This window comes from Sinocyclocheilus rhinocerous, unplaced genomic scaffold (assembly GCF_001515625.1).
Source record: "Sinocyclocheilus rhinocerous isolate Xijiao unplaced genomic scaffold, SAMN03320098_v1.1 scaffold165, whole genome shotgun sequence".
Lineage (NCBI taxonomy): Eukaryota > Metazoa > Chordata > Actinopteri > Cypriniformes > Cyprinidae > Sinocyclocheilus > Sinocyclocheilus rhinocerous.
This window is the reverse complement of record NW_015630990.1, coordinates 319069-332753: the sequence shown is the minus strand read 5'-3', so window position 1 is coordinate 332753 and position 13685 is coordinate 319069. Positions and strand designations below refer to the sequence as shown.

The window sequence follows — 13685 nt, the reverse complement described above, 5'->3', positions numbered from 1 at the left end:
CCCTATCATGCCTGTCACTTACATAGTCAACATTATGGAAGCGGCTCGTCACTGGCACGGCCTCACAGTGGTCACAACTAGCTAGTTAGTACAGACATGACTTGCACAGGGGACATGCACCAAATGCCACTCCACTGACCCGTGAACTATAAAAACAAGCAAACAGCGACAGCAAGACATGCGGTGGCAGTATCTGATTATTAATATATTATTGGGGCGAGGAAACATGCCCCACTGCCAAGCCATGGGTAAGCGTGAATACATTGGCCCTCAAGTACACACCGGTGATGAGGGGAAAGCTGAAAGCTGGTTTTACTCCACTCACTGGACACATAAAAGCAGGTCATGTGACTAATTGGGTCTAATTATTGTAGGCACCATTGAGGGCTTATTCTGCTCCATATGTATTCCTTGAATTGACGCAACATCCTGTCTGAAGATCAAGAATGGTGATTATTTAGCAGAAACTGCTTAAGTATAAAACCGCACATAGTCACTGTAAAAAAAAAGAAAAAAAAAAGAAAATCTTAATTAAATCTTTATAAAAAAAGAATAAAAATGTTAAGGTAAAAACCTGTTAATTGCTTTTATTGGTAAGTTTTTATAGTATGTCAAACAGTGGAAGAAACATAAAATTTATATTATAAATATATTTATTAAATGTATATTTGGATTTAAAATGTATTTATTTTTTTTACATTTAATTAATGAATTAAATAATGAATTAAATAAAAAAAGAGCTTCTTTTACAGTAAAAAACCCAACACCCCAAGCTAGTAACTATTTCAAACCAAGGGTACTATGTAAAGACAGGAGGAACAAAAGCCTAAATGTGTTGCTTGTCAGCCTGTTAATATTAGCTTGGCAACTCTATATGAAAGAAAAGTTGGAAAGACCAATCAAATTGGTCAAAAAAATAATAATTATGAGCATGTATTGCCACATATCAAGGGAAGATGGATGTACAAGCTTTGTATGATGGTTGTGTTAAATGTGCAGTTTATTTCAGGAATAAAGGTATTCATTCAGTTTTAAGTACTTTACAAAAGTAAACCTAATGCTACAATATTTTAAAGAAGTATGTATTAAATAAAAGACTGACTTTTTGTTATTGCCCCACCTAGAGGGTAAACCACTTTACACCAGCTGGCCTACATGTTACTGAAGCTTTTCTTTTCCTCAAGCCAAACAAAGACCAATTCACACTATCCCAACGTATTTTCATTGTGTCCATCCATCAGCTAATAAAATAACATAATTAACACTTTAAAGTGCTTAAAGTACCAAATTTGCTTGAGCCCCTCATACACCCTTAGCACTGACTAGCCGGTCTATAAAGCTCTTTATGTTCGCACCTTTTTGATATAAATATCCTCTCACCCTGGGCATAGGAAAGCTGTCAGTAGAAGATTTGTTTTCCATTTTTCACCACTTAGGGCTGTTCAGGAGGCAGAAGTTTGACAAGGCGTTAAAAATGTACACCAACACTTACTATTTGCCCTTCAGAAAATTTTAGCAGCTTAGCAGATGGGGTTTAATCTGGCACCATTTATTTTCTTCCCATTTTCTCTCATTCAATGCCACTGAGTGTCCACACACTGCAAAAAGGTGAGCACTAGAGTCCACTAACAAACAGAGGTCTGGAATAGAATAGTAGCGTACTGCTGACTTCACAGTTAACTTGTATAATGGCTACATTTTTAAAAGGCAAAAGTCAAGAAGCAGATTTTAGCTGGTATTATATTTAAAGTTCATTTGTTACAGTGAAAATGTCAATTTGAGCACTGCATTGTGAGATACAATGTTTTTGTACATTGCATACTGCACATTTTGGCAAATGTATCCATGCACATTTCTCATGCATGCATAACATTTGAATTCTGCACACAGAACAAACATCATATTGCAGAAATAATATGAGGAGTATGGTAGCGGTATTCTATCCCAAACACAGACACAGCAAAGCGAACAACCTATAAAAGTCTCCTTACAAAAGATTTCACAATTTTACAAAAATTAGCACTGTTTATTTTAACATGAGGTACTGGTTTAGTCTCATTCCAATATCAGCATATAGAAAAATGTTACATTTCAAAGTCTGTTTATAATATAAAACACAACACCATGTGGTTAGACCTCAGAAGATGTTACTTGGAAGGGCTTTAGTCAAGAGGAATGACAATGAAGTTGTTGCTATTTTTTCTCAAATCCACACTGAAATAAAAAAATAAAAAAACAAAAAAACGATGCAACAAAACCACAGCCAATCAGAACAGATTTGATGTTTACTATGGGCCTGTCCCAATAACCACACTTGAAGTCTTGGCCACTTCAGAGTGTATGCACTCAACAGTAAGTGTTGATAAAATAAAACATGTTATTTAGTGCAGAGAAAAGTATGTGTATTTTGTAAAATGTTTGCAACATCTTTTTATTACTTGATTAAAGCTCTGAAAAGGATTGAAAATCAAAATGTGTAAATAAAGCTTGCATTTTAACAACACTAGGTTGTAAGTTTGTCCCATCGCGTGATCAAAAGTTCTTCACACACTTAATGTCTTTTCAGCCCACTTGAACACTTGGGCCAAATACAGAAAATAAGTAATGTAAGCAGACAACTGGACAAGTGAATTAAATTATAATATTGGGACAGGCACCAATAAGATTCTACAATGGGCAGAGTCACCTGAATTGATGACTCATGGGAAATTATGCTTTTTATTTGTCGTTACTTTATGACATTTCATCTGATTAGCACACAATGTAAGATATAAGCTTTGTTTTATTGAATTCATACAGCGCTTTCACACACAAAGTACAACAAAAGTATTTGCATTCTTTTTTGACGGCATAAGTAACTGAAACACTTTAATTAAACTGTAAGGCCCACAAAGCCTAACAGGGATTACACATTACTTCCGAGATGGACAGAATTATATAAACCACCCTATGAATAGATAAACACACATCTGTTACCTCAGTGTCTGAGCTTCCGCAAATGAGACTCGCTATAGCTCGGGGCGAGCCCGTCAGAGGCTAAGCGATCTAGACGCGGGAGATGCTGCAACACAAGACCGTGTTGAAAGCGTCCTGGCACACGTGGAATTCTGCGTGTCAGGTGGTGAAGTGGATTGAAATAGATATCACCAGCACAGCCCGGAGAGTACAACCCATGCCCGCTGTTGACCTGATACCAGCAAGGAGACCACAAAGAGTGGCCGAGTGACCGGGCGAGGCTCGAGTCGTCCAGTTGTCACCCCCCTGATGCTGATTCGGTTTAATGAGCGGCGTGCTGTCACCACACATCTCTCCACTGCGTACGCTTGTACAATCTGGCAGCTGCAGAACCTGCTGGAGTCCACGGAACTCCTCTCTTCACTATTAAATAACCTCGGAGTACATTACGTGCGTTTCACAAAAAATAAACACACAAACAAAAGGGAAGAGCATTTGCACGCGAGCCTTAAGAGGCCCAGTCACATCTGTACAGTGTAGCTAATGTTGACCTAATGTGCCCTTTACATATATACAGTACATGAGGACAGGAAATGCTGACTAAGTACTCAGATTTGGTTTAGTCGAAAATATTCAGTGGCCTTTTTTCTTCTCTTTCTTTTTTTTCGGTCCACATCCAGTGTAGAACCTTTCATAGAATAAAATTGTAAATTTGACAGCAAGTGGTGACCCAACACAGTACCAAAATTGTGTATTGTAAATTGTTAAGTAAACAAAAATGTCCACTGAAATGTATTAATGCTACTTTTAACTGCAAAAAGCAACATTATTATCGCAACAGAATGCATATGAAAAGTCTGGATTGAATTTTCTTTTACCTTAAGTTGAGAGTTTAATGGATAATTGGATACACAGCCTTAAATTGTGATCTAAATAAATAAATTCATATATAAAAATAAAAACCTTGGGAAGTATTCTCTCCTATATTCATTTTGCTGTCCTACAGTAGCTATTCACAACTATACGGTTGCATTTTATGGTGTGCATTTAGCATTATTGTATGTGACTGTCATAACAGAGCTATGACCCATTTTTGGGTCACGATCCACCAGTTGAGAAACCGCTGGAATAGATAAATTCAGCATTATACAATTGAATACAGCTCTCTTTGCAGGAAAACAAAATCAATAATTGCTGGTGCGATTAAAAAATATATATTTTTGGCAGTTTAGAGATATAAAACCTGCATCCGCCTTGTTTGTTTTTGTGTGTGACCAACCTTTAGACAGGAGGACAAGTTTTCATAGAGGTTCATGAAGAAAAGTGTATTTCTGTGGTTTTGAAGACGTCTTTACGGACCAGCCTCCACCCTGCATTCCTCTTGGCCATCCTCCTGGAAAATGGCATAAGGTTTACAAAACATCATTGTGGCTGTGGCACCAATTACTGTTAATATACGTCAAATGGCTAAAGCAGAGGCTTAGAAGCAGACTGATCACTCCGATAACGCCAACTGTCACTCTGTTAGCCGCAGCACAGCCCCACTGGAATAATTAGTCCACTCTCTGTGAATAAAACAATATGAAAACAGCCAAATTGACATCCAAAATATGGGTTTTGCCTCAGATGAACTGAAAATAGGCTATCCCATACAGGCCAAGTACAAAGGCAACATCTTCAAATACAGAACTGCATCAATATTGATTCCCTACATATTAGTTTTATATTAATTTAATGAAAATCAAATTGGACCCTGCTAGTAATCGTAAACTACTCGGAGGCTTTTTAACAGGCAGATCAGCAGTTTTGGAGATCAGTTTTTGGTTTTATAGCTTACAAAATTAGCATAGATTTCATAACTAAACTAACTTGGGGGAGGGGATGGGTGGAGGAAATGCAAAAGAAATGAAAAAAAGGAAAGAAAAGTTCCGCTGACATAAATTAATATCAAGACCATGTAAACAAGGTAATTTGGCTAAAAGGCTAAGTAAAGTATTTTTAAAAAATATTACAAAATTACCTGTAAATTTGACTACATGAAGGCAAGTCTTAAATGACTTGTAAATTAAAGTTAACCATGGCTTCTGGAGGGGGCTTTTCATTCAAAATGTTTTCATTTAAATTCTTCTACCCATGTTTTAGGATGTCTCCAAGCAATTTTTCACACAAATTAAAGGAAAATGACTTCTGCTCAATTCAACATGAATCAGTTTAGACTTTGAGTATAAGGATTTAATGATGCAGATGTTTGAATTTTGTGTTCATACTGTTGGTGAGAGACACTTTTACCATGATTACAAAATAGAAACTGCAGCTCTTTAAAAAATATTTTTGTACATTTAACAATAAATATTAAATAAACACACATATTAAATTTAAAAATGTCAAACATAAAAAACAGATAAAAAATATATGACAGAATGTAAGAAGGTTTCTAAGTACAGGGATGCAAATGCTGCCTAAATTAAGCTGTCACTCAGTAGGGGCTATAGTTAATTTGTGACCAACTATTGGGATGCAGTAAATGATGAAATTGATGAGAAAATACATATTTGTTTGATCTTGGTCAGCCTACCACAACCCACAGCAGATAAACTCTTACATTTATCACACAGGCATATTAGACAAAATATTGTCTGTTGTTTATCTAGTCAATGTAGATATATTATCAAATTATATTTTTTTAAATGCAGCACAATTACAACGTTTGTTAAATGTTATGTAAACACGTTTAAAAAGGTACCTGTATTCAATCCGAACTCAATAGATGTCACATTATGATACTGCTGTATGATCTTAACTGTTAAATGCACACAAGAAAGTAAAGCATATCTAATAAAATCTCTCACAACCCAAAAGATGGAATTTGTGACTTCAATGCTTTCAGTGAAAGTCACAGGAGTGCACCATATTCATGGAATGTGCTGTGAAACCACCAACACTTTGTGAAACCACCTACCAAAACCAAAGCAAACAGGTTCAGGATTTCTCCAAAATAAATCCACTCCTGACACATTTGTAGTTCCTACAAAAGATTTAGAAAACTACTTTTTACAATACAAAAATGGAAACATCAAACACATAAATAGGGAAAATGCTCTCTATCTCCCTTTCAAGTGTTTCTCTCTCACACACACACACACACTACAGGGCAGACAGTCGGGGCAGGGCTCATCTATGTGAAGCCAGCTGGCTGTGGCGTCCCTGAGAGCCGAGCACTTGTCCCCCGCTGAGTGCAATTGAGAAGCGCAGACCTGCCTTTACTCTACACACAGCCCAGAGCCAGGCCTGACAGACACCGTCAGTCTAAAACACAGCGACGCAGGGCCCCGCGGCCTTATCCGCACTCAAACATGCAAACATACGCAGGGCACTTTTACCACCTCTCACCACCTTCATGTATGTGTTAGTTACACATTTGTTTCCTTTCGAAAATGCACTCTGAGTGTCGGTACCCATAAGAGAGGAGGCAGCTAAACGGAGTGCTAAATTTGACAAGCAGCTAAAGGTATGCAGGACGTCTTCACGCGAGTGTAAATGAGTGGCACTGCCAGAGATGTGCGTCCGAGAAAGCCACGTGTAATTGGTGATGATGGGAATGGACACAAGCCACATGAGACCGCTGACAAAGAACCAGCATCGCTACCAACAAAGGGCTGGCGGGAGAGATGACGGCTCTGAAAGGGGCAGGGCAGCTTCAAAGCCCGCCAGAGTCGTTCGTTTCTTCTTCACACACCCAGAGAGCCTCTAAACAGTGATATTTCAGCATATCATTATCACTCAGCCTGGATGAATTCAGTCGAAGATCAAAAGAACAGTTGCATGAGAGAGAGAAAAAGATGTATCATAATTACCCCGGGTGGGCCGAGACTCGAATCTAAATGGGTCACGTCAGGCTATATGTGTGAACAACATTACATTAGAAGTACAGATTAGTTACCTTAATGCTGCATGGTGAAAGCGTCCAATAATAGGGGGTTTACCAAGGTAAAGCCCGTTGTATTCGGCTGGTCATGTGATCTCACAAGACGACCCGATCTAGGCAGAATAAAAAAAGAGCTTGTATTAGACTACTATGACTTCAGTATTCATCTCATGGTTTTCAACACATTTTTCAAAAGTACTAATCATTTATTTACATGTAGCCTACTGTAAAACATTTTTAATCTGCACCTTTAACTTAACCTGACAATTTGTCTTTCACCAGCTCTTATGTAGTGTAAACAGTAAAATTCTGCTGCGTCTCAGTAAAAGTTTACTGATAAATCAGATCTGTTAATTGAATGTGATCTTCATGCTTAAATCAATCAGCTAATTTGTATTCAGCAACAAAACACTAGGAAAACTGAATGTTTGTATTACAGTTTAGGGAGCCAAAGATGGGTAAACATGCCAAGTCAGACATGTTCCTGGATCAACATCTTTTGTTGATCCTGGAACAACATTACAGTCCAAAAACATAGACCTAACCCTATCCTTACCCCTAAACCTAACCCTACCCATAATTTATCCCAAAAATCAGAGGAAAATGACAACTGAATAACAGGAGTGCAGAAGCACCTAACCCTTGTTGTAACCCTAAAACAGACATTTCCTGAAAATAAATCCCTCAATTCTGATTGGATGATTGGGATGTTGTTCCAGGAACATGTACTTTGTGAAATCACCTTCACTGAATGTTAGCTTCTAAAACATGTTGAGGTTAAAGTGATGCAGATAAGAAATTCAACTAGTGTACCCCATTCATGTAAAAATCTTAATATCTTTATCGCTGTATATTCATGCATATATTATCTGTGTATTTTTATGTGATGATATTGTACTGTATATTTTGTATTCAACTTGTGCATTTATGGATTTACCAGGCAGTTAATCCTTTAAGTGGATTTGATAGAATTTGGTTCCCTCTAGTGGTCAGGGAAAGAATGAACAGGTTTTATTTCTGTTAAAAAGAAAGGACTGCTTTATTTCACAGTATATTAAGCAGTGAGGAAATTTCTGTAGTCTTAATCTTCAATGTTGCATGCACTCGATTAAACTGGCTAAACGAACTGCTATCAATAACGTGCACAAAGGCGGCACCTGGTAGCCATGGCATTTGGCATGGCATTTTCACATCCATTAATAATTACTGCCATCTGTGTCTTAGGTGCTGGACCCCTGTGTGGATGATTGAGACCATTCCCCTGATAACTGCATAAAATGTGAAGTAATACCTAAATACAAATGTGGAGGATTACAGGTCACATTTTATGCAGCATTTTATGAGCAAAGTGCCATTTTGTCATGAATTTGTTGATTAAATTATGCACTTTCTTAATTGCTTAGAGTGGTTTCTGCAAACCTGTATTTGAAATCCCGTTCAGGTGAAAAGAAAAGTAGTACATTAATGCCTTTTAAGAGAAAATCAATTACATTGATAAAATTTGGTGTAAACGCAGCCTTCATTCAGTGACTGCCTTCATTCAGTTTTACTTGATGTTGTGCTTAAATGCATAGGTTAATTCCCCCCAAATCAGTTTCTTCCGAACCTCCCTCCCTTTTCTGAACAAACAGAAAAAGGTCAGACTTCACTTTCAGTATCCAAAAATGCTTTCTGTCACTTGCCAGTGGCATCACCGCCAACTACTGTATATTACACAGGTAACCGTCCTTTGTGAGCTTCCCCCTTAATTTCCTACATTCACTGGGCAAGATTCCAATGTGGTAAAATGACTGTCACACTACTGTACGTTACAAGCACTTTGCAGTCAGACTAACCAATAACATGTCGTGTCATGTAAACGTTTTCATCTGACTGGGTGCATTTTTTTTATTCTTTATTTATTTACTTAATCAGATAATGCATGTGTACCTCAGTCTAGTCCAGCATTAGTCTAATCAGACAATTGTCCTTGAATTGTTCACATGCACTGAAAGGCAGAGGTGAAGTGCCAACGCTGATAGCACATTAAGTCATGTATAAAAGTACACTTGACAAAATTGTGCAACATGAAGTAGTTAGAAGGGACAAAAATCATAAAATAGACTTTGTCAACAGGAAGTGTCTGATCACTGCAAAAAAGGCTTATCTTACTTAGTATTTCGTCTTGTTTCTAGTCAAAATATCTTAAATTAAGTTGCATTTACTAGATAAGCAATATGACATAAGATAATTTATCTTATTCCCAGCGGGAAAAAACTAAATTAAGTGCATTTTGCTTAAAACGGGTAAAATTATCTGCCAGAGGGGTAAGTAAAATATTCGGTAACACTTTCTATGAAGCCCATATTTATAATACATTACAAGGGTATTCTTAAGGCATTATAATGAATGCATAATGCATTATAAAAAAACCTTATAATATGTTGTATCATCTCATGAATATTCACAGTTTTAATATGTTATAATATTTACTTATTTGTGGTTAAATTAATTAACATTAGCTCCACAGGAAACACTCAAATAACACTCAACATCTAACCACTCACAAGCTGTAGTAAGATACTGTGCAGATCTTAAATAAACAATGTCAAGATATGATACAGTCCATTATTCTGTAAATGAAGTAGATTTGATATGGTGTTCATTGTGTGTTATAAATAATCATTCTCTTAAATTTATAACCACAAATACGTAAGTGTTATGATGTATTATAACTGTTGTTATGATTATTCATGAGTTGATATAACATATTATAAGTTTTTTTATAATGCTTTATGCATTCATTATAATGCCTTAAGAATACCCTTATAATGTATTATAAATACGGGCTTCATAGAAAGTGTTACCAAATATTCTTAAAACAAAGAGTATTTTACTTACCCCACTGGCAGATAATTTTACTTATTTTAAGCAAAATGCACTTCATTTAGTTTTTTCCCCCTGGAAATAAAATAAATTATCTTATGTCATTTTGCATATCTAGTAAATGCAACTTACTTTAAGAATTTTTAGATATTTTGACTAAAATACTAAGATAAGCCTTTTTTGCAGTGATTTTACTGAAGCGTGAAATCTACTGACCTGCAGTATGCTATTATCTGAGACGCTGTCCACACGAGGAACTGGTGTTGTGACCTGTGTGAATTGTATCATAACTGTAAGCGACTGGTGACGATTAGTGACCTTTCGCTGCTCTCGAAAACCATTTACTTCAATTACAGTGTAAAAACCAGCTGTAACTTACACTTCATGACTTAGTGATGGTTGTAAAGCTCTCCTGGTTTAAAATTATTTGTATTACGTATACATTTTCAGTGTTACAGTGCTTTCTACTGTCTCAGCTAAATATGCAGACAACTCTAGGTTGTATCTGCATACTGAAGCTATTTGTAGGCAGATTTCCCCCGAAAAGTGTGAACGCTGTGGTTTTGTGGCACATTGTTTGTGTCGCCAGCCTGACATGTCTTTTACTGAACTAACGTCATGAATTTTGACTGTGACTACCTATTTATTAGAACAATTAGAAAAGTGTTTTGGGAAACACATTTGGAAACAATCATTATTTTTGCGATACTGCCTCAAAGGCCACAGAAATAATATAACAATCTTAATACCTGCTCTAACATTCTTATCTAATCATTAAACAAGATTAATAAAGTATTGGTCATTTTTAGTTTATGATACCGTTCATGGATTAGTATTTTTAACGAACTGAACCCTGTTGTGACGTATTCAAAAACTACAGTCTTATGAATATCTATAATGACTAATGCAAATGTGTTAATATAATCTGTAGCAAGTTGCACAGCAGTTGCTGTTATGTTCAAAGATTATGTAAAAGCGCATATAGTGCCAGGCTCTGTGCAAGATAAAGACCACAGGGATATCTTTAAGCGAACGTCTCTCGCACATTCCTTCACGTTTGTCAGTATTGTGAAATGAATGGCAGTGCTTTTTGTTGTTTTTTTTACTACTTTCATCAACAGAAAACCAAGTGATTGGGAAACTGCTGCAATATTTCGAACATGAGGATGAGGTATAGTGTGGTTAGAAACCACAAATGTTATCAGCAGCCTGACTAGCTCGCTGGGTACTGCAGACTACCTGTGTTTTCATACTAAATCAAAGTTGCACAACCATGCATAATTTGTTTTCAGTTAAACTTGATGCTTAAAGTGACTTCTGTTGTTCCGGCTAAAGCAGTCTCCAATATGTGTGCTTCCCGTGCCTGGGGTGTGTTGCATTTATCCTGATGGTTTTGAAAAAGGATGTTGTTAAGCCCTGCAAAAGTACCTCAACATACTTGTTGGCATGTTAACTGGGTCAGTGCTGCAGAAATAAGAGCTTGTGGTTGTATGTGAGCTGTAATAACCAGAAAAAGAGGGAGGCTATTATCGCAGGTGTTGAAGCATGTTTTTCTGACTGTTAGTAATAAAAAATGAGTGAATACATTGAGACTTTTAAGATTACAGTCAACATGACCACTGAACATTTAGTATATTTTAGCTGGAATTTCTTGGAATGTGTTAATGGCAAACAGTATTTATATAATATAGGTTTAATAAAAATATATAAGTGAGAGTAATTAAAACTGAAGGGAACAAATAAAAAACATTAAATGGACATACTTTTTTTTTTCCATGACTATTTCACTCTAACAGAGACAGGATACCTTATCTAACCCCAGTTGAGCTTAACCAATCAGGTTTAAGGGGGTGGGTTTTTTTTTAAAGTAATTCAGCAAAAACGCATACTAACTCAGTCACATCACTATCCAGTTCAAAGAGAGACAGACAATCAAACCTGCTGTGAGTATCAGACAATTATTGTGACTTACTGATGTGCAATCTTTTGGATCACAAATTATTTTATATATATATGCAAAACATTGTGCTCCAAAGGTTTCCACAACAATATATCCAAATATTTCATTTTATTGAACATTTTGTGGTATCTATTTCCTCCTAAACGGGCTTGTTAACAGTTTTGTATTTCCCCAAACAGTCTCAGAAACATGACAGATCAAACTCCACAACAGACGATGCCAGTGAATGACAGCTCCACAAACCAGACTTGTGATGTTTTCATCTACAAGGAGTCTGCACGGATCATCTTTCCCATTTTCTATTGCCTGATTCTTGTCATCAGCGTGGCAGGTAACAGCCTGGTCCTCTGCATCACCTGTCAGAAAAAGCAGAAGATGAACTCCACCACGATATATATCATCAACCTGGCCATCTCCGACACCCTCTTCACCTTGGCTCTTCCCGGCAGGATCACCTACTACATCCGAGGCTTCGACTGGCCTTTTGGAGATTTCTTGTGCCGGCTGACTGCCATGATCTTCTACAGCAATACCTACGCTAGCATCGCCTTCATGACCTGCATCAGTGTAGATCGCTACTTGGCCATGCTGCACCGTCAGAGGTGTCAAAGGCTGAGGAAAGCCAAAGTTGTGCGAGGTATCTGCATTCTGGTATGGGTGGTGGTGCTTCTTGAGACGTCTCCTCTGCTCCTGAAGAACACCATGGAATACAGATCCAGTCATCGAACGTGCATGGAGTTCTCTAATTTTGATAGCCACTGGATGGCATTCGTTCTCCTGTTTGCTTGCATCATCGGGTTTTGCTTTCCATTGGGACTCATCCTGTGCTGCTACAGTCGGGTCAGCAGCAAGCTCTCCAAGACGGCCAAGGAAAACCCGGTGACCAACAGGTCTGGCAGCAATGGCAGGGCCAAAAATATGATCCTGCTCATTCTGCTGAGCTTCGTGGTGTGTTTCAGTCCCTACCACATCAACATCATGCAGTTTGCAGTGAGAAGGCTGTACAATGTGCCCAGTTGTGAGGACTTAAAGACTTTGAAAATGTCCCTGCAGGTAACCGTTTCCATGATGAACTTCAACAGCTGCCTTGACCCTATTATTTACTTTTTTGCTATCAAAACATACAAGCAGAGAGTCATGAGTCTTTTTAAGAGCTACATTTCCATTTCAGCATCATCCAGGAGCATGCAGGAGAACAGCAGCAGTAACACATGAGGGCCAAAATGATGTGAAAAAAAATATGATGGTGCAAACTGCAGAGGAAATGTCTGCACACGTGTGAAAATGCGGTTGGATAGCTGTAGAGTGCAGCGTTTCATGCCTTTTATTTCTGAACAAATGACATACAATTTCTTATCATTGATGGTGTTTAAGTCTGTTATTTTGTTTTGGGATTTTTGACCACATTTTGTGTGAATTTAAGATATCTGATCACTGATATTTTGTTGCTTTTTTTGTGGTCATTATGAATTTGAATATGAAACTAACATGAATTTGTCACTCATATGCATTTATAACTGATGTTCATTTGTTTGTGTAATATATTTCTGATTGTGATTAATACGCTATTGGATTTTCATTTTTTTTTTTTACTTGGTCATGTAGGCCTGCCATTGACATCAAATGAAATTCAATTCTGTTATCATTTACTTATCCTCATGTTGTTTCAAACCCATAAGAAATTTGTTCATCTTCAGAACACAAATGAAGATATTTTAATCAAATTTGAGAGATTTTTGAGAGACATTTTAAAAGATTTCTCAAAAAAAAAAAAAATCATATGAATCATGCGATTTAATCCAAGTCTTTTGAAGAGACATGATTGGTTTATTTGATGAACAGCTTTAATTTTGGCTTTTCCCAAATTAACATTAACATCTTCATTTGTGTCCCGAAAATAAACAAAAGTCTTTTGGCCTTGGAATGACATGAGGGCGAGTAAATTATGACATAACTTTCATTTTAGAATGAACTAAGCCT

At 37.0% G+C, this 13685-nt stretch overlaps 1 protein-coding gene across 2 annotated transcripts; it reads left to right on the top strand.

The window, feature by feature from the left end:
* Window positions 1–11663: 11663 nt before the first annotated feature.
* On the top strand, window positions 11664–13038 carry LOC107740921 (G-protein coupled receptor 183-like). 2 transcript variants are annotated; one of them, XM_016553472.1, is made up of 2 exons: window positions 11664–11688; window positions 11885–13038. In XM_016553472.1, the coding sequence occupies exon 2, from the start codon at window positions 11895–11897 to the stop codon at window positions 12918–12920; it is 1026 nt and encodes a 341-aa protein (XP_016408958.1). In that variant the 5' UTR covers window positions 11664–11688; window positions 11885–11894; the 3' UTR covers window positions 12921–13038. The 2 variants fall into 2 exon arrangements, with proteins under 2 accessions (XP_016408958.1, XP_016408959.1); XM_016553473.1 differs by having other exon boundaries at window positions 11678–11688; window positions 11891–13038.
* Window positions 13039–13685: the final 647 nt, after the last annotated feature.